Below are 19,568 nucleotides of genomic sequence, written 5' to 3'. Positions count from 1 at the left end.
CTACTCCAAACCTTCCCTGCACCAATGGTGATTTAATGCAGGCTATGACTTGCTGATGCTTACTTGAACTGCTCATGTTAACTTGGCATGAGGGAAAAAGCATGTTGGTTGGGACGAACAGAAAGGTGCTTGTTTTAGGCAATTGGAAGGGGCATGATTGTACAAGTGTTGGGCTAAATCAACATAAATCATCTTTTGTTAGAGTAAAGAAGCAAACCCTTGATTGCTCTTAATATTTCTGCCTCAGATTTCGTGCATCCATAGAGTTATAGACTTCTCCATAAAATAAGAAATGGCACCTCCTTTTTTTTCAGACATTAATTATCTTTTTTGTCTACTTTTGATGTTCTTGACATGACTGCTGTTTATCTAGTTTCATGACTCATGACAAACCTAAGCACCAATTGACGTAAATCTTCTGAGGTTTTTGGATGTTTTATGAATACTTTTTTTTTTAACTTTCAGCCATAAGTGAGCATGATTATGCATAAAAGGAAAACTACCTGCTGTGGTTTATGCCAATTTTATGTAGTTATTTGTTATAACAATTCAGTGGTGTGCCTTTACCATGTCCAAAGCTAACTCACATTTTCTTTTAATTGCTTGATTTTGTTGCAAATGTATGAAGGTGGTTTCGTTGTAAATGGGGTTACCCCTGAAGTCTTTGTGTTTGAATTCCTGTATGACTAACATGGCACGATGGCAGGGAACCAAACTCGAGGCCATCTGCTTCTGATTTATTGCAGGTGATTTCTCAATCTGGTGAACACATTCCAACATATTAGTCTACTGTTTGAGTTCATGCTGAAACATCCATTTGTTGTAGGTGAATACCAGGATGTTCATCCTTTTGCTCGTTCATCTGTTATGGTGAGTTTTAAACCTCTTCGTTTTGCGTACAGTGAAACTAGTAAAGCATCCAGTCCTGATCCAGTGGAATGTTGTTATTCTTAGGAACAATCCATGAATTTCTTGCAGCAATCAGGGTCTTTTCTAAGAAACTCGTAAGTTATTATTCACGTGCTACCTTTTTGTATTTTCTGATACTTGTGTGTGCTATTTGATGTATACATAAGAATTTGTCCCATGACAGATTTAACCTGATGAACAGGTCGAGCACAAGTAGTAACCTTCAGGACGTCCCAAATCTTGGAAGTGTGGGATGCTCTACCGTATATCCCAAGAGGAAATCCAGAGCAAGTCCCATTTGGGAGACCAGGACAAGTGGTGATTTGTGTCGGCTAGGTGATGAAGAGGAGGATGTGTCTGTAAGGTTTGATCCTGTCCCAGCAGATGAACATTTTACAAGGGTAATAGGAATTACAAATTTTTATGGAACAGTTACTCGGTCATGAACTTTAGAAGCTTACTTTGTTGTTTTTGACTCCAGAGCTTCATTCCTATGTCTGAGCCATTTGATCATTGGCGGGTTGATGTTAATATGTCTAAGAACGAAACTGTTAGTAGACCCAGAATGTCTGCAGATGTTGAGAATGAAGGTTATACTTTCGGCTTTCCTTGTGGTCAGTCAACATATGAGAATGATGATGAAGTGACAGTCTAAAATAAGAGCTTTCCTAGATGAAAAGGTGTGTACATCTCATTTTCCAAAGAGCCAAGCAACATTTTCTACAATTTCTCTGTATTGTAGCATTAGAACTTGAGATAATTCTAATAAAATTGATTTGGTAAATTAACTGTGGTAATGTGGGTCAAACTTGTAAAAACCTGAGCGGGTGGCTTACATGGCATTATCTGCCAGACTGCCACCCGAAGGTGGTGAATATGTGCAAGCTTGTCCACGGCTTTTGAGCATAGTGATGGATTTGAGAAAACAAATTTACTGGCCGTGAATCTCTCATATAGATTGAATTTTTTATTCTTGGAATTCTATTAAAAGTCTGAAAAACATTGCAATAGGAAAAGCTGGAAAACAATGATCAAATGGTAAAATAATAAAATAAAGATTAGGAAACATCAACTTTTGATTACAATCTACTAGTAAGTAATGTGAAAGTTACACTAAGACTAATAATCAAGTTTTACTTAAAATTATGTGGAAAAGTTTCTTACACTGAAGAACAAAAAATGTTTTAAAATTTCAATTAAAAGATAAAATTTCAAACTTTGGAGTAGGTTGTGCTGGTTGAATGTTTGGTGGGTCTTGTCCAGCCATTTTGAATCATGAGATTGCAACTAGGGCTAGGAAATAAGCGAAGCCACTCATGTCTCAGCTCTTGTTTGACTCATCGAGAGCTATTTCAAACTCGCAAAAAAGACTAGGCAAGCGATACATTAAAAAAAATAAGTGTTCAGCTTGGCACTGCTGTCAAGCAGTAATAGATATATTTTACATCATATATGGTGTCGAACAAATGATTAAAGCATTTGGCTTGTAAGTAATAAGTTTAGAAATAAATTCTTATTGCTTCCAGCTTTGAATCAATTTAGATGTTTTAATCTCATTACTTCTAGCTTTGAAACAATGTATTTTTTTTTGTAAATCAACTAGTTTGAACTCGCCTCGTTTGGCTCAAGGTGAGTTCAAACTCAGCTTGACTCATCACAAGAATGAACCAAGTTTGAACACTTTAAGATCAGCTAGCCAGCCCTGTGTCAATGGGTTTTTCAAGAGATTAAAAACTGGCAATTTACAAATGCACCAAAAATGTGCAATTGCAAAAAAAAATGTGGTTTTTACATTACAAGTTATTCCAAGTACTTTTCCCCCACTAAATGAACCACGTTGAACGCGTTTATGAGGTACAGATTTGTCTCAAGTGTCATGAGATAATTGTGAAAAAGAAAAAGAAATGTATGTAATGCATGGAGCAGTGCAGGTGTAAACCAAGAAATCTGAATGGCTTTTGGAGAGTAACAGTAGATAGCAACTTGTCTCAGCCAGGCTTCCCTAGTCATTCAATCCTTTTTCCCATTTAGAAACTCTGCAACTTTCTCAAATAAAGAGCACTCACAAACCTTTTAGACATAGAAGTTGTCTGCAGATATTGCAAGAGATAATTATAAAGAAAAATTGTGTAGCATTAAAAGCTACCTGTAACATTAAGGGCTGTGCCCAGATGCAATAGATTTCTAAACTTTGGAAATTGTCACACAATGATCCTCGATGATTGGTGGATGATGAAGCAAACACAAGGCATGAGAAGCTGTGCCACCGTTTGCAAAAACTGCCTAGGAGAAGACCAGCACACATTCATCACTCCACGATACTGTGTGAGACTGTATCGGAAGTAGGAACACAACAGATGTGCCCCTTGTTATTTTCATGGAGAACCAAATGACCTTTGGTGATCTCTTTGGCGGTTTGGAACACTGTTCTTTTGAGAAGATGTCTGCTTGCCGTTGGCTGCCAAACGCTTCTTTCTTTCTGCATGCATTCACAAGAATGATCATATGATTAGACTGTATGAACATGTCCACATTTCAGGGGTTCTATGCCATTGGTTGTGCCCAAATAACTAGGGGCACCATCTTTACAGTCCCTTTATTACCCCACACGTCTCAATGAATAGAAAAAGTCAATTATTCTGCCAGTGAATTTCACTCCATTTAGAGATTTTCCTTGTGGGGTCTCTGTTACACCCACACTTCCCTTGAAAGGAATGCCCAAGAGAGAAAGTACTTCCCCATGGAGGGAGGTGTGAACCTATTTTGACAGGAAAGATGTCTTTTTGCATTTGTTATGTAGTCATCATCACCACATAATTATTTATGGATATGTATTTTTCCAGAAAGAGGACAGCTTTCATAGGAAGGGGCATGAAACAAGCACCCTGTTATCTGGGCATATTTTTAAAAACTCCCTATGGAAACAGCCTATTTGCTTTATTCCTATGGAAAGGAAGAGTCTTTCAAGGGAAAGCACATTTCTAAAAAGTCCGTACAGCTCAGCCTTCCCATGAAAGTTCTTTCATAGTAGAGGAGGTATGAAGAAGGTGGTGGGAAAAACTGGAGTCTTCTTATGCCAACACGACACTTTCCCACTGTGATGGTTGACGTTTGTTTGATCTTGGAAAACTATGTCACACATACTCCATTTTGACAACCGTTCTGTATTCCTTTATATACAAGTCATATTGGAAATTTCATAAAAATGGATGTATCCCTGTATCTGCAGCTGTATCCATGTGACATAGTTGAAAAATGAAGAGAGAGGGATGCCAGCTAAGCAAATTCTTGTGAAACGAACTGGCCCCACAAGAAAAAAGATCTTATTCTGCCATAAGTTTGATACTAGTCATATAGGCAATCATAATGCTATGAACTAAATACACTAACCAACGAGTAAATTGCTAGAAATTTAAACACCAATACCTCGTTCCCCCTCAAGTTCCCGATCTAACTCCTCTTTCCACAATCTCTGACGCTCGTAACAGCTAACACCAACAAGGATGCAAATTTAGATGGCCAACAAGGATGCAAATTTAGATGGCCATATCATGAGAAGTAATGGCCCATATAGTTGACAATTATATACTAACCTCGGAATGGTCGGTTTGTGCTGGCCATCTTGAGCTTGACATCTCCCCTCGTTCAACCTTGAGGGAGGAACTTCCCACAAAGGACTGCTACTCTGACAGTTTCCACCAGTTGAAGTGTGATGACTGCCTCTCCCTGGACTCATAGTACCTTTTGTAGCATTCCCCACTACCACTGACTCCCTGCTTGTCAACTTGCTGGGTGATCTGCTCTTCGGAGGTAAATTCCAAGATGTTGCATTTGTTTCATATCCAGTTCCATCAGTGGTTGGAGAAACAGCGTTCACAGTATTGTAGAATTCTTCATATAGAGGTGTCTGCAATTTCTTCAGCTCCAAGGCCTGTATACACATACCACGATATAACCAAACAAAAAGATGAGCTTTCAGTAACAGAAGTGTTCATATTAGTGATATCTGTTCAGAGATTGTGGTAACAAAGGTCAAAAACAGTCCGACACAGTTACCAGAGTATGAAGTGGGTGCGAAGGGTGTTAAAAAAATACTTAACACATGAAGCTTTAAGCGTTTAAAAAATATAAGGGAAGCAAATAAAAAGCAATAATGGAAGCAAGTAGGAAGCATCCAAAAGTACTCATGTAAGTTTTATCATAAAAAATAAGTTGTAAAAAAAAATATAGTTCTTCTAACATGAAAAGGGCATTTCTAACATCAAATAAAGTTCAAAGCAAAGTTATCACAAAAATTCAGAAGCATAAAAAAGTGCATGGTTTTATGCTTCTGAAGCAACATTCCTGGGAAACGAGCTTCACAGCACTGTGACATTTCACTAGAATCATGAAAGATTGAACCTACTGTGACTTCAATTGAAACATATTGTGATTCTTATGCAACATAATAAATTCATTGAGACAGGAAACAGCTTTGGTTTTTCATTTCTTTTGAATATCAGATCTTTTTTTTTCTGAAAGCATGAATATCAGCTTCTTTAAAAGAACCCATCCAAGAATGGACACCCAAGAATAGTCAAAACTGTAAAACGACAAAAAGAAGGAAAAGGAAAAGCAGAAGAGAAAAAGTGCAAATCTTCACTCTTTTTGCTTCGACTTTAATTATTATTTTGCACTGGAGGTTCTTCAAACATTCAAAGAATATTTAGGTTTCACGCTAAATCCCTTTGCCCTTTGTATGAAATTTTATCTTTTAATTGAAAATTTAAAACATTTTTTGTTCTTCAGTGTAAGAAACTTTTCCACATAATTTTAAGTAAAACTTGATTATTAGTCTTAGTGTAACTTTCACATTACTTCCTAGTAGATTGTAATCAAAAGTTGATGTTTCCCAATCTTTATTTTATTATTTTACCATTTGATCATTGTTTTCCAGTTTTTCCTATTGCAATGTTTTTCAGACTTTTAATAGAATTCCAAGAATAAAAAATTCAATCTATATGAGAGATTCATGGCCAGTAAATTTGTTTTCTCAAATCCATCACTATGCTCAAAAGCTGTGGACAAGCTTGCACATATTCACCATCTTCGGGTGGCAGTCTGGCAGATAATGCCATGTAAGCCACCTGCTCAGGTTTTTACAAGTTTGACCCACATTACCACAGTTAATTTACCAAATCAATTTTATTAGAATTATCTCAAGTTCTAATGCTGCAATACAGAGAAATTGCAGAAAATGTTGCTTGGCTCTTTGGAAAATGAGATGTACACACCTTCTCATCTAGGAAAGCTCTTATTTTAGACTCTGTCACTTCATCATCATCCTCATATGTTAACTGACCACAAGGAAAGCCGAAAGTATAACCTTCATTCTCAACATCTGCAGACATTCTGGGCCTACTAACAGTTTCGTTCTTAGACTTATTAACATCAACTCGCCAATGATCAAATGGCTCAGACATAGGAATGAATCTCTGGAGTCAAAAACAACAAAGTAAGCTTCTAAAGTTCATGACCGAGTAACTGTTCCATAAAAATTTGTAATTCCTATTACCCTTGTAAAATGTTCATCTGCTGGGACAGGATCAAGCCTTACAGACACATCCTCCTCTTCATCACCTAGCCGACACAAATCACCACTTGTCCTGGTCTCCCAAATGGGACTTGCTCTGGATTTCCTCTCGGGATATACAGTAGAGCATCTCACACTTCCAAGATTTGGGACGTCCTGAAGGTTACTACTTGTGCTCGACCTGTTCATCAGGTTAAATCTGCCATGTGACAAATTCTTATGTTTACATCAAATAGCACACACAAGTATCAGAAAATACAAAAAGGTAGCACGTGAATAATAACTTACGAGTTTCTTAGAAAAGACCCGGATTGCCTCAAGAAATTCATGGATTGTTCCTAAGATAACAACATTCCATTGGATCAGGACTGGATGCTTTACTAGTTTCACTGTACGCAAAACGAAGAGGTTTAAAACTCACCATAACAGATGAACGAGCAAAAGGATGAACATCCTGGCATTCGCCTACAACAAATGGATGCTGCAAAAGCAAGAAAACAATGTGCATGAACTCAAACAGTAGACTAATATGTTGGAATGTGTTCACCAGATTGAGAAATCACCTGCAATAAATCAGAAGCAGATGGCCTCGAGTTTGGTTCCCTGCCATCGTGCCATGTTAGTCATACAGGAATTCAAACACAAAGACTTCAGGGGTAACCCCATTTACAATGAAACTTCATACATTTGCAACAAAATCAAGCAATTAAAAGAAAATGTGAATTAGCTTTGGACATGGTAAAGGCACAGCACTGAATTGTTATAACAAATAACTACATAAAATTGACATAAACCACAGCAGGTAGTTTTTCTTTTATGCATAATCATGCTCACTTATGGCTGAAAGTTAAAAAAAAAAGTATTCATAAAACATCCAAAAACCTCAGAAGATTTACGTCAATTGGTGCTTAGGTTTGTCATGAGTCATGAAACTAGACAAGCAGCAGTCATGTCAAGAACATCAAAAGTTGACAAAAAAGATAATTAATGTCTGAAAAAAAGGTGTCATTTCTTATTTTATGGAGAAGTCTATAACTCTTATGGATGCACGAAATCTGAGGCAGAAATATTAAGAGCAATCAAGGGTTTGCTTCTTTACTCTAACAAAAGATGATTTATGTTGATTTAGCCCAACACTTGTACAATCATGCCCCTTCCAATTGCCTAAAACAAGCACCTTTCTGTTCGTCCCAACCAACATGCTTTTTCCCTCATGCCAAGTTAACATGAACAGTTCAAGTAAGCATCAGCAACTCATAGCCTGCATTAAATCACAATTGGTGCAGGGAAGGTTTGGAGTAGGATAATCTATGATTTACAGAAAATTAAAATAAATTAATGAAAAAATAAAACAATAACTCAATATTCATCAACCACCTCCTCAGGAACCTCTACAACTCAGTATTTATAGAGAAAATAAGAAAACCCTCAATTTAATTTGGATTCAAAACTGAATCCAATACCTAACTAAAATTCAAATAAAATAACTGGATCCAAAATAGATCCCATGGTCCCATTACATCCCTCTCTAATCTGCATCACTCTTTCTACAGGTTAGGACCAACATGCAGGACTTTCACCTATCAGCCAGAAGCCCTGCTCCGGCCTTTGCATTGCAAGCGGCAAGGAAGGGGTTCCCAAACCTTATTGACCCCTCAGTTAACTCCCTCCCATCGTGAGTGAGGATGGTTTGGGCCAAACTCGTTCATCGTTAAATTGGTTCAATCAACTTGATCTACCCTATCTCTTTCAAATTTCCTCAAAACTACCTTTTAAAACTGATTTTGGAACCAATTCCTTTCTCATTTTCATCCCCCTCTTCAAAAACTCATACTTCAATTTGGACCTTTATCCACCCCAACACCCTTCAGCTCCAACCTAGTTCACTGTTTTACAACTCTCTTAACCGATACCTGTACAAGCTAGCTCCAAAAAACCCACCACCAACCCCTCATATATGTAACAACTCCTTCCCATTTGACCTACGTCTAAATCCAACTTATACAAATTGTAACTCAAGTGAACTCTCGGTTGCCCTTACACCAAAACCTATTAAATATTCAAATCATGTTGTGGAGTATATGGGTCCAATTAAACCTATTTGGATCTGGAGCACCTTTAAATGGATCTTTCTAGTTTGGCCTATATACTAGGTCCATTTTCCACCCTCCCACATCAACTATCAATGGATCATATCTTCATAATCCTACTTAGATCTTCCATAGATTGGATCTGGCTATTGCCAGATCCCCCTTATCCTCACCTATCAGATCTCTATAAGTAGGACACTTTATTAGTTCAATAGTTTGCTTGGGTAGAGAGAAACTAGAAGAAATGCAAGTGAAGTCAAACTTGAGGGCGAGCCTTCTTCAACTCAGAGAAAGCGATGTAGATTGGAGGGGGACGTACTAGGACCTAATAGATCCATTTTAAAATAGTTCTTTTGTATCCTAATTAGGTATTAGACCCATTTTAGAACCAAATTAAGATTAGGGTTTTCTTATTTTCTCTATAAATACCCATTTGTAGAGACCCTTGAAAAGATCATTGATAAATATTGAGTTTTTAAATTTTTCATTAATTTGTTTGATTTTCTATACATCATAAATTAATGTAGTGTAATATAGAGGTAATATGAATGATAGTGTAGTTTTTCGATCTCCAAAGCTTTTCTACATCGACAACTCATGGACATATGTCATATCTTAAGCCCTTGGAGGATATGATTAAAACTTTACTACTCAAGAATAGAAAAACTTGGAGAGATGTCAGATACAAGTCTTGGTCAGACAACCCCAAAGTCAGCATATAAAGTTCTTAATATGGATTTTGAAAGGAATATTATCCATCTGCAACACAACAAAATTAATTTTGTATGCTTATATCTCGACTACCACGCTTCGCACGTCCATTCTTTATTTGATAAATTTGAAATAATTGCTCTGTTTCCCTATGTTGCTCCAATGGTTACAAATAATCATAAAAATAAGGTTAACTAGGGATTTCTTACTGCGATATTTATTCTAAAACAGGCCGACTGTAAACATAATTTCACTTGAAAATATGAAATCCTCATCAATACCTTGAGTCTTGTAAACATAATTTCTTGGCTATCAGACGTTAATTCAACATTTTACTACAATCTAGAAGTGGGAACGAGCATAGAATTCCATGACATTTTATTCATTGAAACTGATTTTTCATTTGAAATTTCTATGAGCATCAGGATCTAACACATAACTTGCCATTTGTACAAAGGTATTGTGAATACCAAAGTAGGAGAATCTTGGTCACTCTCTACTTGTATAACTTAGCTTCTTTTAAAGGCTATCTCCTTATTTAAAAAGCACATTATGCATTTAGAGACTAATCTAGTCCTTTCCAGCAATATAGGATTAGATTATGCATATGAGCACAAGGGTATCTTAATTCTTGATCTTTCTTTTTTGTATCACCAATATTCATGTACATATGCTAATATTTACATCCCTATTGGGTTAAAATGAACACTTTCCACTCCCAAACTTTTCCTTCCCACATGGTGCCAAAGCTAGAATATGGAAGACCCAAGTTTCCTTCAAGAGATTGGAAAAAAAATAATTGGATAAAGTTTGAGGTTCAACCTGCAGCATTGTCCATTAACATGTATATTGCACACATTTAAGTCATTCAATCTGCTGGAGACCACAGCTTTAATCATCTTAAGGAAAAAAAAAATCCTTTTAGGTCTCTTAGATACCTATACCTATATTGTAACGCCCCAAAATTTCGACTTGTGATTTCGAAAACTTTATCGAAAAAACCTTTCAAAGATTTAAAGTTTTAACTTTTAAAAACGACAGCGGAAGACATTTAGAAAGGAACACAAGTCAACAATTCTGGGTACGTTAGCTGAAAAAAAACCATCATTCACATGTACAACAACTTAAAGGAATTTAAGAAATAAGGCAATAGATTAAAATCTGCAATTTATTACAAAATGAGCATTTTATTCCAAAGTTCAATAAATCTAAGAAAACTCAAAAAAGTCTCAAAGCCAAGCCGCCAGCAGAAAGAAGATAAATCTTGATCCATGTTGCACCACGCCATCGGCCGCCAGTGAAGTCCTACTCCTCACCTGCCTATGAAATGGGTCGGTTTCATAACAAACCAGTAGGTGCACGAACAGATAAGTAGGATGAAAATAAAACAGGACATTCATGAGATAAGCAGTTATGATATTTAAGCAAGTAAAACAATTGTAGTCTATTCTAACAAATGTAATAAGTGAAAGAGCTATTTAAGTTTCAGTCATCTACAACTATTCATGAAGATATTCTTTAAGTTTTGATATTAACTGGCCTGTGGGTACGCACAGACGCGAAACGTAGAAACAGCCGAGACCGATCCGGGGGTTTATTATGTCAGGTGTTTTCATTAAACCCGGATGGCTGACTGAGTCCGCTCCTAAGGGGACGGTCAGTGACCAAGAGAGTAAATCCCCAAAGGCATTCGTGGCCCATGGATGCATCCAACTTCTGCAGAAGTGCCTGGGAGTTACCACCTAGGATAATTTATGGTAATCCCAATTCCCCTAACTCCGATGACTGGGGAAAACCGAGTCTTTTGCTCGTGGGGTGGTTGTTAACAACCTGTCCATCGGAGTCTTTGTACCATCCATCCTCTCCCTTGATGAACCGTGAAGATCCGATGGGTACGACGGGGGTTTCCCTATCGGGCCGAAGGCGCGATGGGCTCGGGTCGGGTCCGGAGCACGGGTCCGATTTTTTTTTTTTTTTTTGAAAACGCGGGTTTTACATCCTACCCCTCTTAAAAGAATTTCATCCGCGAAATATCATTAAAAGATTATCTGCAACAATCTGGTTCTTAGTTAATCGCTGTTAATGAGGATTTTTGGGGCGTTACATATATTAACCACTAGACAATCCTCATCATCATATTTCCCCACATGGAACTATCCTACATTCCCTGCACCCATAATAATGAACTGCCTTACTGAAAAGAAGAAACCAACTCCATATTTACCGCTTTTGCAAGGAGTTCTCTAAATTACAAATGTCATGGTTTTATCTATGCTAATTCCTACGCTCACTCTTCACTACATTTACGTAGTCACCAAGACAGCTAATTGCACTGCATCCTCTCTCATTCAATGTTGTCCTTCATGACTACCTATGAAGTAGCATTGCCTTTTTTAGTTATTGCTTTAACTTTCTACGTCTTATTGATTACTACAAGCAAGTACTTCACAACGTGATGAACAATGACTGTTCTTGTTTAACTCCTACTCTATGTGCCGTTTGAAACCCTATAGCTGAACTTTGTGCCCTACACACACAATGTGAGATGGTGTTTGGACACACAAAGTCTGTGTTGCATCATTCAAACCCATTTTTAATTAGTCAGGTATTTGTACACTGGCCAACACATTAATGCCTACATAAATTTGCAGATGGTATAAGAAAAGATCATGGTCGTTGATTTTTTTTTAAATTGGATACTGCATTTATAGAGCTCCAAATTGACAACAATGTGAACATAAATAAAAACAAAGGTGATTCCATGATTATTGGAAATATTGAAGAGCAAAAAAGCATATAAGATCGTAAAATCTTGAGTGTTTACTAAAATCTTGGGGCATGCTCTAGAAAAGGTAAATCAATTAATATTATTGAGACATCAAAATGATACCCAAAAAAATAATCAATATACACTTGTAAGTCACCATGGGAATGGTTCTTTATATTAATTCATCTGAGAAACCAATCCAAAAGTGAGCCTTGACACTACTATCAATCTTCTACTAGGTCTTATATATACAAATCCAAGAGATTAGGGCATTCCAAGAGAAGAACGAGAGAAACTTAAAAGAGCTTCATTAACTTCAAAATGAAAAGGTTACAACAATAAAAGGAGTCGAACCCCATACCCTAACATTGATATTCTTAAAGTACCCTTATGAACTTGGAATAATACAAGGGTGAAAAAATACAATATTACCCCCATAAACAATGTTATGTACATGAAAGGGGTAGCACACAAGGGTTATATATTTTTGTACATTCCCTAACACTCCCCCTCAAACTTGGGATGATGAAAAAACAATCATTCCAAGTTTGAAAAGAAAAGGTTGGGATGTCTTCAAAGGCAAACTCTTAGTAAAGCAATCCGCTATTTGACTAGTGGTCCCAATGTAAGACAATGATATGATTCCTTCCAAGTATGCTTAGTTCTCAATGTGATCAGTTCTCTCATGAAATTCTAGATTTTTAGCTATATGAATAGCACTCTTATTGTCACAATACAATGTAGTAACTCCTTCAACAGCAACACTCATAGCATGTGATGATCATCTCAACCAAGTGATTTGTACCTTGATATGGGCCATAGAACGATACTCAACCGCCGCAGTGGTGGAATACATGATATCAAAGAGTGTTTTTATTTCTGCCAAGATATGAGCAACTCTTTGTTTTTTTGTTTTTTTCTCTTCCATGATATCAAAGAGTCACCCAAGAATAAACAAAATCCAGTGGTGGAATGCATATCCTATGAAACTCCCCCCAAAGTTTGCATCACAATAAGCTCTCAACTCTAATGCAGAAGCAGAAAAGAATAAGGCATAATGCATTGTGCTTTTAACATATCTAATGATCCTCAACACAGCTGCCAAGTGAGGAGACATAGAAGCACTAATGAACTGGCTCACCACATGCATAGCAAATGTAATGTCTAGCCTGGAGATGGTCAAGTAAATCAAGCTCCCTACGAACTGCCTATATACAGTAGGGTCATCGAGGAGATCACCCAAAGAGTGATTTAATTTGCAGTTGGCTTCCACAGGAATATCAACTTTCTTCTTATCCTCTGCTAATCAACTCAATTGCATACTTATCCAGAGTCAACAAGTAGCCTCTCTAGGAGTATACAACCTCAAATCCCAAAAAGTACTTCAATTTACCCAAATCCTTCATCTCAAAACTATCTGCCAATCGGGATTTCACATTCTCTATCATAGAATCTACATATAATAGATGTATGTGTTGCCCTTGAATAGAGGATGCTAAAAATAATGCAGGATCATGAAAGCTTTGTTTGAGGGCCAACTTTGTAACTGCATTACTAAATTTATTGAATCATGCTCTTGGAGCTTGCTTCAAACCATACAAAGCTCTCTTTAATTTCCACACTTTGCCTTCCTTGTCAATGACTCCTTGGGGTAGCTCCATGAATACTTCCTCCTCTAAATCACCATTCAAAAAGGCATTCTTGACATCTAACTGCCACAAGTCCCATCTCTTAACAGTTGTCACAGCTAACAAGGTCCTAATAGTAGTCATATGTGCAACTAGAGCAAAGGTCTCAACAAAATTTATCTCATACTGTTGACTATATGTAACGCCCCAAAATTTCAAACTTTCGAACCTTTCAGAAAACAGGCAAGAGACTAGAAGAAAATCTCTTTCCTTTTAGAGTTTGTTTATGTAATCAGCGGAAGATAATTCTTTTGTTGAATTTAGAAAGGCAAGATAACAACTTTGGGCATGCTAGCTAAAAGAACCACAATTCACTACACATGATACTTGGAAAACACTTGAAAAAACCACTTTCATTTAAAGAAGTTCCCAAATAGTACAAAATTTGAATATCCAAAGGAAAATCTGTGACAAAACCCAAAAAACGTCCAGGACGCGAGCTAAGAGCAAGAAAAGGAAATCTTGAAGTCATCGCGCCATCGCTCGTGGTGTACCTAATTATCACCTGTACCCATAGAATGGGTTAGTTTCGCAAAAAACTTGTAGGTGCACAAGAGAGACTACAGGAAACTGAATTAAGAGCATTTAATTCAGCATACTAAGCAGTTTAAGACAGATCAACAATTAAACAGGTAAGCAGTTCAAAGAAAGTAAGCAGTGCAATTGTCAAATGCAACATGGCAATTCATTTGATCGTAAGCTGTGAACTACCACGCAACTAGCAAGTCTTATGACCCATCAACCAGTGTGAACAGACTTATGTTTCGATATTACTGGCCTGCGAGTACGCGCAGACAAATCGTAGAAACAACTGAGACTAGTTTGGGTGTTTGTTATTCTATGTATTTTCAATAACCCGAATAGCTAGTTGAGTCCGCTCCTAAGGGGACGGCTTTAGCCGAGAGATGATTCTCCAAAAGCAGGTACTTGGCAACTGATGCATCCAACTTTTGTAGAAGTCCATGGGATCTACCACCTAGGATCATGTTTGGTAGTCCCTTTCCCTAACTCCAATGACTGAGGAGGCCGGATCTTTGCTCGTGGGGTGGTTATTAACAACCTGTCCATTGGAGTGTGTACCGCTCTGTCCTCTCCCTTGCCAGACTACAAGAAGTGAATGAGTGCATCAGGGGTAAACTGACGACTCATTCTATATGCTCGGGTCTTTTGACCAAATGAGCATCTTACTTGTGAAGGCGATCCAATTTTTATGTGTTTACAGTATTGTGCATTTAGCACTGTTCGAGGTCGCACGACCGTCTCATCCGATCATCGTAGTACTAGCGTGTAGTGTACGACTGCAAGTACTCTATGATGAAAGGGGTATAGTTCCTCAATAAGAGTCTCAACAAAAGTGTTTCACAAAGATGTAATGTGTCTCAAACTTTACTTTTGACATTATTTATCTTTTGAAACAGCCAACAGCTTGTGCCAACATTTGGCATGCGATTTTCTAGAATCTTATCCAGTATCGTGGTATCTACATGTCTCGCATGACTCGATACCGACCTTAATGAATGGGATACGGGTTTCTCAACAGAACCCCCGCTAAGAAGTTTGCTCAAGCCCCCAATTCGGGGTTACCCGAGATATGTCAAATAGACGAACAGAACCAGCCAATCACATCCTTCCAAATACTTCGATTTGGGCAGTCTTTGATGCTTTTGCGCAACTCCCTAAATTCTCAAATCTACTTTGCAGGATTGCTCACTCGAAAAGCCAAGATCCCTGCTAGGGATCTCTCTCCTTAGACGATGATGTATCATTAAGCTCCTGACTCAACTCTTGTCGCAAGAGGGAGAGTGGTAAATGCCTCTTGCATCCTCCACACGGATGCCTTTATAGCATATGCAATGAGCAAAAACCTGAGCATCATCTGCAATAGCAAGGCAGTAACGAAACATTTGCAAAAGCAAGAGCCTGGGCGCAAAGCATGACTGTAAAGTAAAGACATGACAGAAAGTAAAGGACAAGGATCGCGAAACCGCGTCCTTGAGTTAAACGCGTACTCGTATAAATATATATGCATATATATTTATTTAATTAGCCTTTTTAGTTAATTGAACTCAATTCAATTGTCCAAGTCCTCCGTGCAATCTTTCTCAACCTTAGGGAGTTACGAGCTTGTTGGCATCTGCGGGTGTAAGCGATGGACGGCTCGGGTCGCAGGGCGCGAGCGGGATCCGTCGTACGAACTGACTTCCAGACGGGAGGTCGCCGGTGGTGGTGGGTCGTCGGAGGGGGGTATCCTGCGCCAATCCCGACAGCAAGAGAACCGAGAGAGATGCAGGGAGGAGACGAGAAAGAGGCGATGGTGGTGGATCTCCGGCGAGCAGAAACAAGAGGGGGTCGGGGGGAGAGAGAGTACAGAGAGAGGACAGAAGAACAGAGGGGAAGGAGGTTTCAAGAAACCTCCCCCTTTGCCACTGCGTGCTTTTATAAGCACACAGCCGACTAAGCATTCGGGTCGGATCCGGGTCTGGGTCTGATAAATTTTTTTTTATTTGTGGGTTTTACACTATAACCTTTTGTCACAAGTCGAGCTTTATACCTCTCTACCGACCCATTAGCCTTTGTCTTGATCTTGAATACCCATTTGCAACCAACCACATTGTTTCTTTCTGGCCGCTTTACCAACTCCCAAGCTTTCATCCTCTCCAGGGTTTTCAACTCCTCACACATAGTTTTCTGCCACTCATGATCTAACACAGCTTCAGCATAAGACTTAGGTTCATGATAGAATTGGATCATGGCTAAAAATGCCTAGTGAGTAACGAAAAAAGACTTATATGAAACAAAATGAGTAGGAAGAACAGAAAGGCGAGAACTCCTACACACATGAGGGATAGAAGGAGGCACAGGTTCTTTCGGATCAAGATCAACTTGGGAAGTATTGGGACTTGACTCAAATGACACTTCATATTCCTAATCATGTTATTAAAGAAAAGAGTGAGTAGGCACCCTTGAAGGTCTTCGCTCATACGTAATCCACTCCTTATCTTTTTCTGAATCTTCTGAGAAAGGGACAAGAAATGAGAAGGTAGACTCAGATTTCTCAACTTGATGCTCGTTCTTATAATATGGCATATGCTCTAAGAACTCAACATGCCTGTTCTTTCCTACATGATCAAAATATTTATATCCTTTTTGTCCTTCAGTGTATTCAATGAAACAACACTTAATTGATCTGAGAGACAACTTATCCCTAAATTGAGAAGGAATATGAACAAGACAAGAAATGCCAAATTACTCTTAGCAACTCATAATCAGGCTCTCTTTCAAACAACTTCTTATATGGAGAGACCCTTCCAATGATCCTTGAAGGCATCAGATTTATCAAGTAGACTGCAGTTCCCACAGCTTTGCCCAAAACTCCTTGGGAGTCCTAGTACTGAATAAAAGAATTCTAGTGGTTTAAGTATATGCCTATTCTTTCTCTTTGCCACTCCATTTTGTTTTAGCCTATATGGACATGATTTATGGTGCACCATTCCTTTCTCCAACAAAAACTCATGCAAATTATGCCCCACATATTCTCCCCCCTCTAAACAAACTTTAACCTTAGCTGCAAATTGAGTCTCAACATAAACATAGAATTTTTTAAAGATTTCAAACAATTCACTTCTATTTTTCATAATATATATCCATGTATATCTAGTAAAGTCATCAATAAAAGTCACAAAGTATATGGACCCTCCTTTGAACACAACCGGTGATGAACCCCAAATATTAGAGTGAATTACGTCAAAAGGACAAACAGACTCAACTTTCCTAAGAGCATGACTCTTACACAACCTACAACTCTCGCAACACTAGACCTCAACAGATACCTCACAGGTACAATCACTACCTAGAACTAGGGGTGGGCATTGTGCTAGCCCAGCCCATCAATGACAAGCCGGCCCATTGGGAAAACCCCACAGTCCGCCCGTTAGGCACATGGGCCTAAACGGGTACAATCAACTCTCGCAACACTAGACCTCAACCGATACCTCACAGGTACAATCACTACCTAGAACTAGGGGTGGGCATTGTGCTGGCCCAGCCCATCAATGACAAGCCGGCCCATTGGGAAAACCCCACAGTCCGCCCGTTAGGCACATGGGCCTAAACGGGCCGGACCAGCCCTATTATATAATATATATTATATTATTTATAAAATATAGCATATATTATTTATATAATGTATTATACTATATATTATATATTATGTATATTATGTTATATATGCAATATATTATATATATATTATGTTATATATAATATATGTAATATATTATATATATTATGTTATATATAATAACAGGCTAGACCAGACCAAGATGTGGTCAAGCAGCCCGTGTTGACCCGCTTCGGGCCGAGCTAGGCCAGAGGCAAGGTTCAGGCCGAGCCAGGGCTAAATATACTATCCTAGGCCCAGTCCCCAGGCCGGCTAGCGGGTTGCCCGACCTAGTGCCCACCTCTTCCTAGAACACCAGAAGCTATGTCACATAGGTGCGGGTGTCGGTGCGGGGATGCGGCACTTCCAAAAAACCCGGGTGCGGGGGTGCGGTAAAAATATAAAAAAAAATTATATATATAAATATATATATAGTCCTTCAGATCCTGGGTGCGACACCTTAACATCTGTGTTTTACCAACCAAAGGCCAGTCAATTTGTGGTTAATGATGGGAGGGGGGTTTCCTCCTGATCCAATTAGCTTAAAATCCGATACTTAAGGGTTTTAATCGGATTTTGGATTCGGGTATGAATGCAAAACTAAATACCGAACTCCAATCCGATCATTAATTGGATTCGATTCTGGCTACCAAACCCGATTAATCGGTTTCGGATGTCGGGGGCGGAATGTTCTATACGTGTATATACTACGGTACCCACCCACCGCCAACCGGGGATAGCCGGTGGGCATCTGTTTTAGGGTTACGGGTCGAGCCGGTCAGGCAGTATAAATACAAAGCCTTGGGAAGATAGTAAACCTCTCTCTCTCTCTCTCTCTCTCTCTCTCTCTCTCTCTCTCTCTCTCTCTCTCTCTCTCTCTCTCTTATATCGAACCAACAAAACCCTCTCTCTCTCTCGTATATATAAGCGATTGTCTTCCCTCACTCTCCCGCTATAAAACCCATCGAATTCAAATTTTTCCCTCCTCGATCTCGAACTATCCCACGAATTTCCCGTCGGCGGACGAATCTTTTTCACCGGAATCGTTCGTCGATGAGGAGAAATTGGGGATCCTTATTTCTTGGGTTTTCTTTGGGTGCGATCGGCGGTTGATGAGTGGAGAGTGGGTGATCTGAGGTCGGGGAAGATGTCCGATCAGGAACTAGAAGGTAGCCAGCCGGTCGATCTCTCTAAGCATCCCTCTGGCATAGTACCGACCCTACAGTAAGTTCTTGGTTCCCGATCCGTGAGTTTTTTCTATTGTTTTTTGTGTCGTATCGACGGATTGGTCGTCGATGGGGCTCTTTTTTGTTTCTTCTCTTTCTTGGGTTTGGGCAATCCGTTTGGTGAATGTTTTTTCTTTCTTTTTTGTTGGGGTGTGGGTCTCGATTTTTTTTTGTTCATTAGGGTTTTCTTTGATGAATGTGGTGGTGTCTGTGCACAAGAAGGCGCGTGATTGTTTTGTGGGGAAGGATCTTTTATCTGAAAATTGGATCAAAATGACCCTGGGTGCGGTCAACGCACCCAGGGTCGGGTTGACCGCACCTGGTGCCGCACCTGCACCCGCGTCGCATCGCGTCGACGCGGGTGCGGCACCCTGCTAGCCGAATCCGTGTGACATAGACCAGAAGACATCACATACTTTAACCTAGAGCCAGACACATGACCAAGT

The 19,568-nt window shown here is 38.9% G+C and overlaps 1 protein-coding gene across 1 annotated transcript in view; it reads right to left on the bottom strand.

The window, feature by feature from the left end:
- Positions 1-2,676: 2,676 nt before the first annotated feature.
- The window catches only part of LOC149834799 (mitogen-activated protein kinase kinase kinase NPK1-like), a 35,772-nt gene continuing 18,880 nt past the window's right edge, over positions 2,677-19,568 (bottom strand). Inside the window, exons 10-16 of the mRNA XM_090010297.1 lie at positions 7,045-7,084; positions 6,840-6,962; positions 6,464-6,673; positions 6,183-6,383; positions 4,503-4,840; positions 4,336-4,397; positions 2,677-3,388 (exon numbers count right to left, since the gene is read on the bottom strand). Of these exons, the coding sequence (XP_089866423.1) occupies positions 3,285-3,388; positions 4,336-4,397; positions 4,503-4,840; positions 6,183-6,383; positions 6,464-6,673; positions 6,840-6,962; positions 7,045-7,084 (1,078 nt within the window). The 3' untranslated portion in view covers positions 2,677-3,284. The remainder of the gene's footprint in view (positions 3,389-4,335; positions 4,398-4,502; positions 4,841-6,182; positions 6,384-6,463; positions 6,674-6,839; positions 6,963-7,044; positions 7,085-19,568) is intronic.

This window comes from Nuphar pumila, chromosome 6, assembly GCF_984573655.1.
Source record: "Nuphar pumila chromosome 6, dmNupPumi1.hap1.1, whole genome shotgun sequence".
NCBI lineage: Eukaryota > Viridiplantae > Streptophyta > Magnoliopsida > Nymphaeales > Nymphaeaceae > Nuphar > Nuphar pumila.
This window is presented reverse-complemented; position numbering and strand designations above follow the sequence as displayed.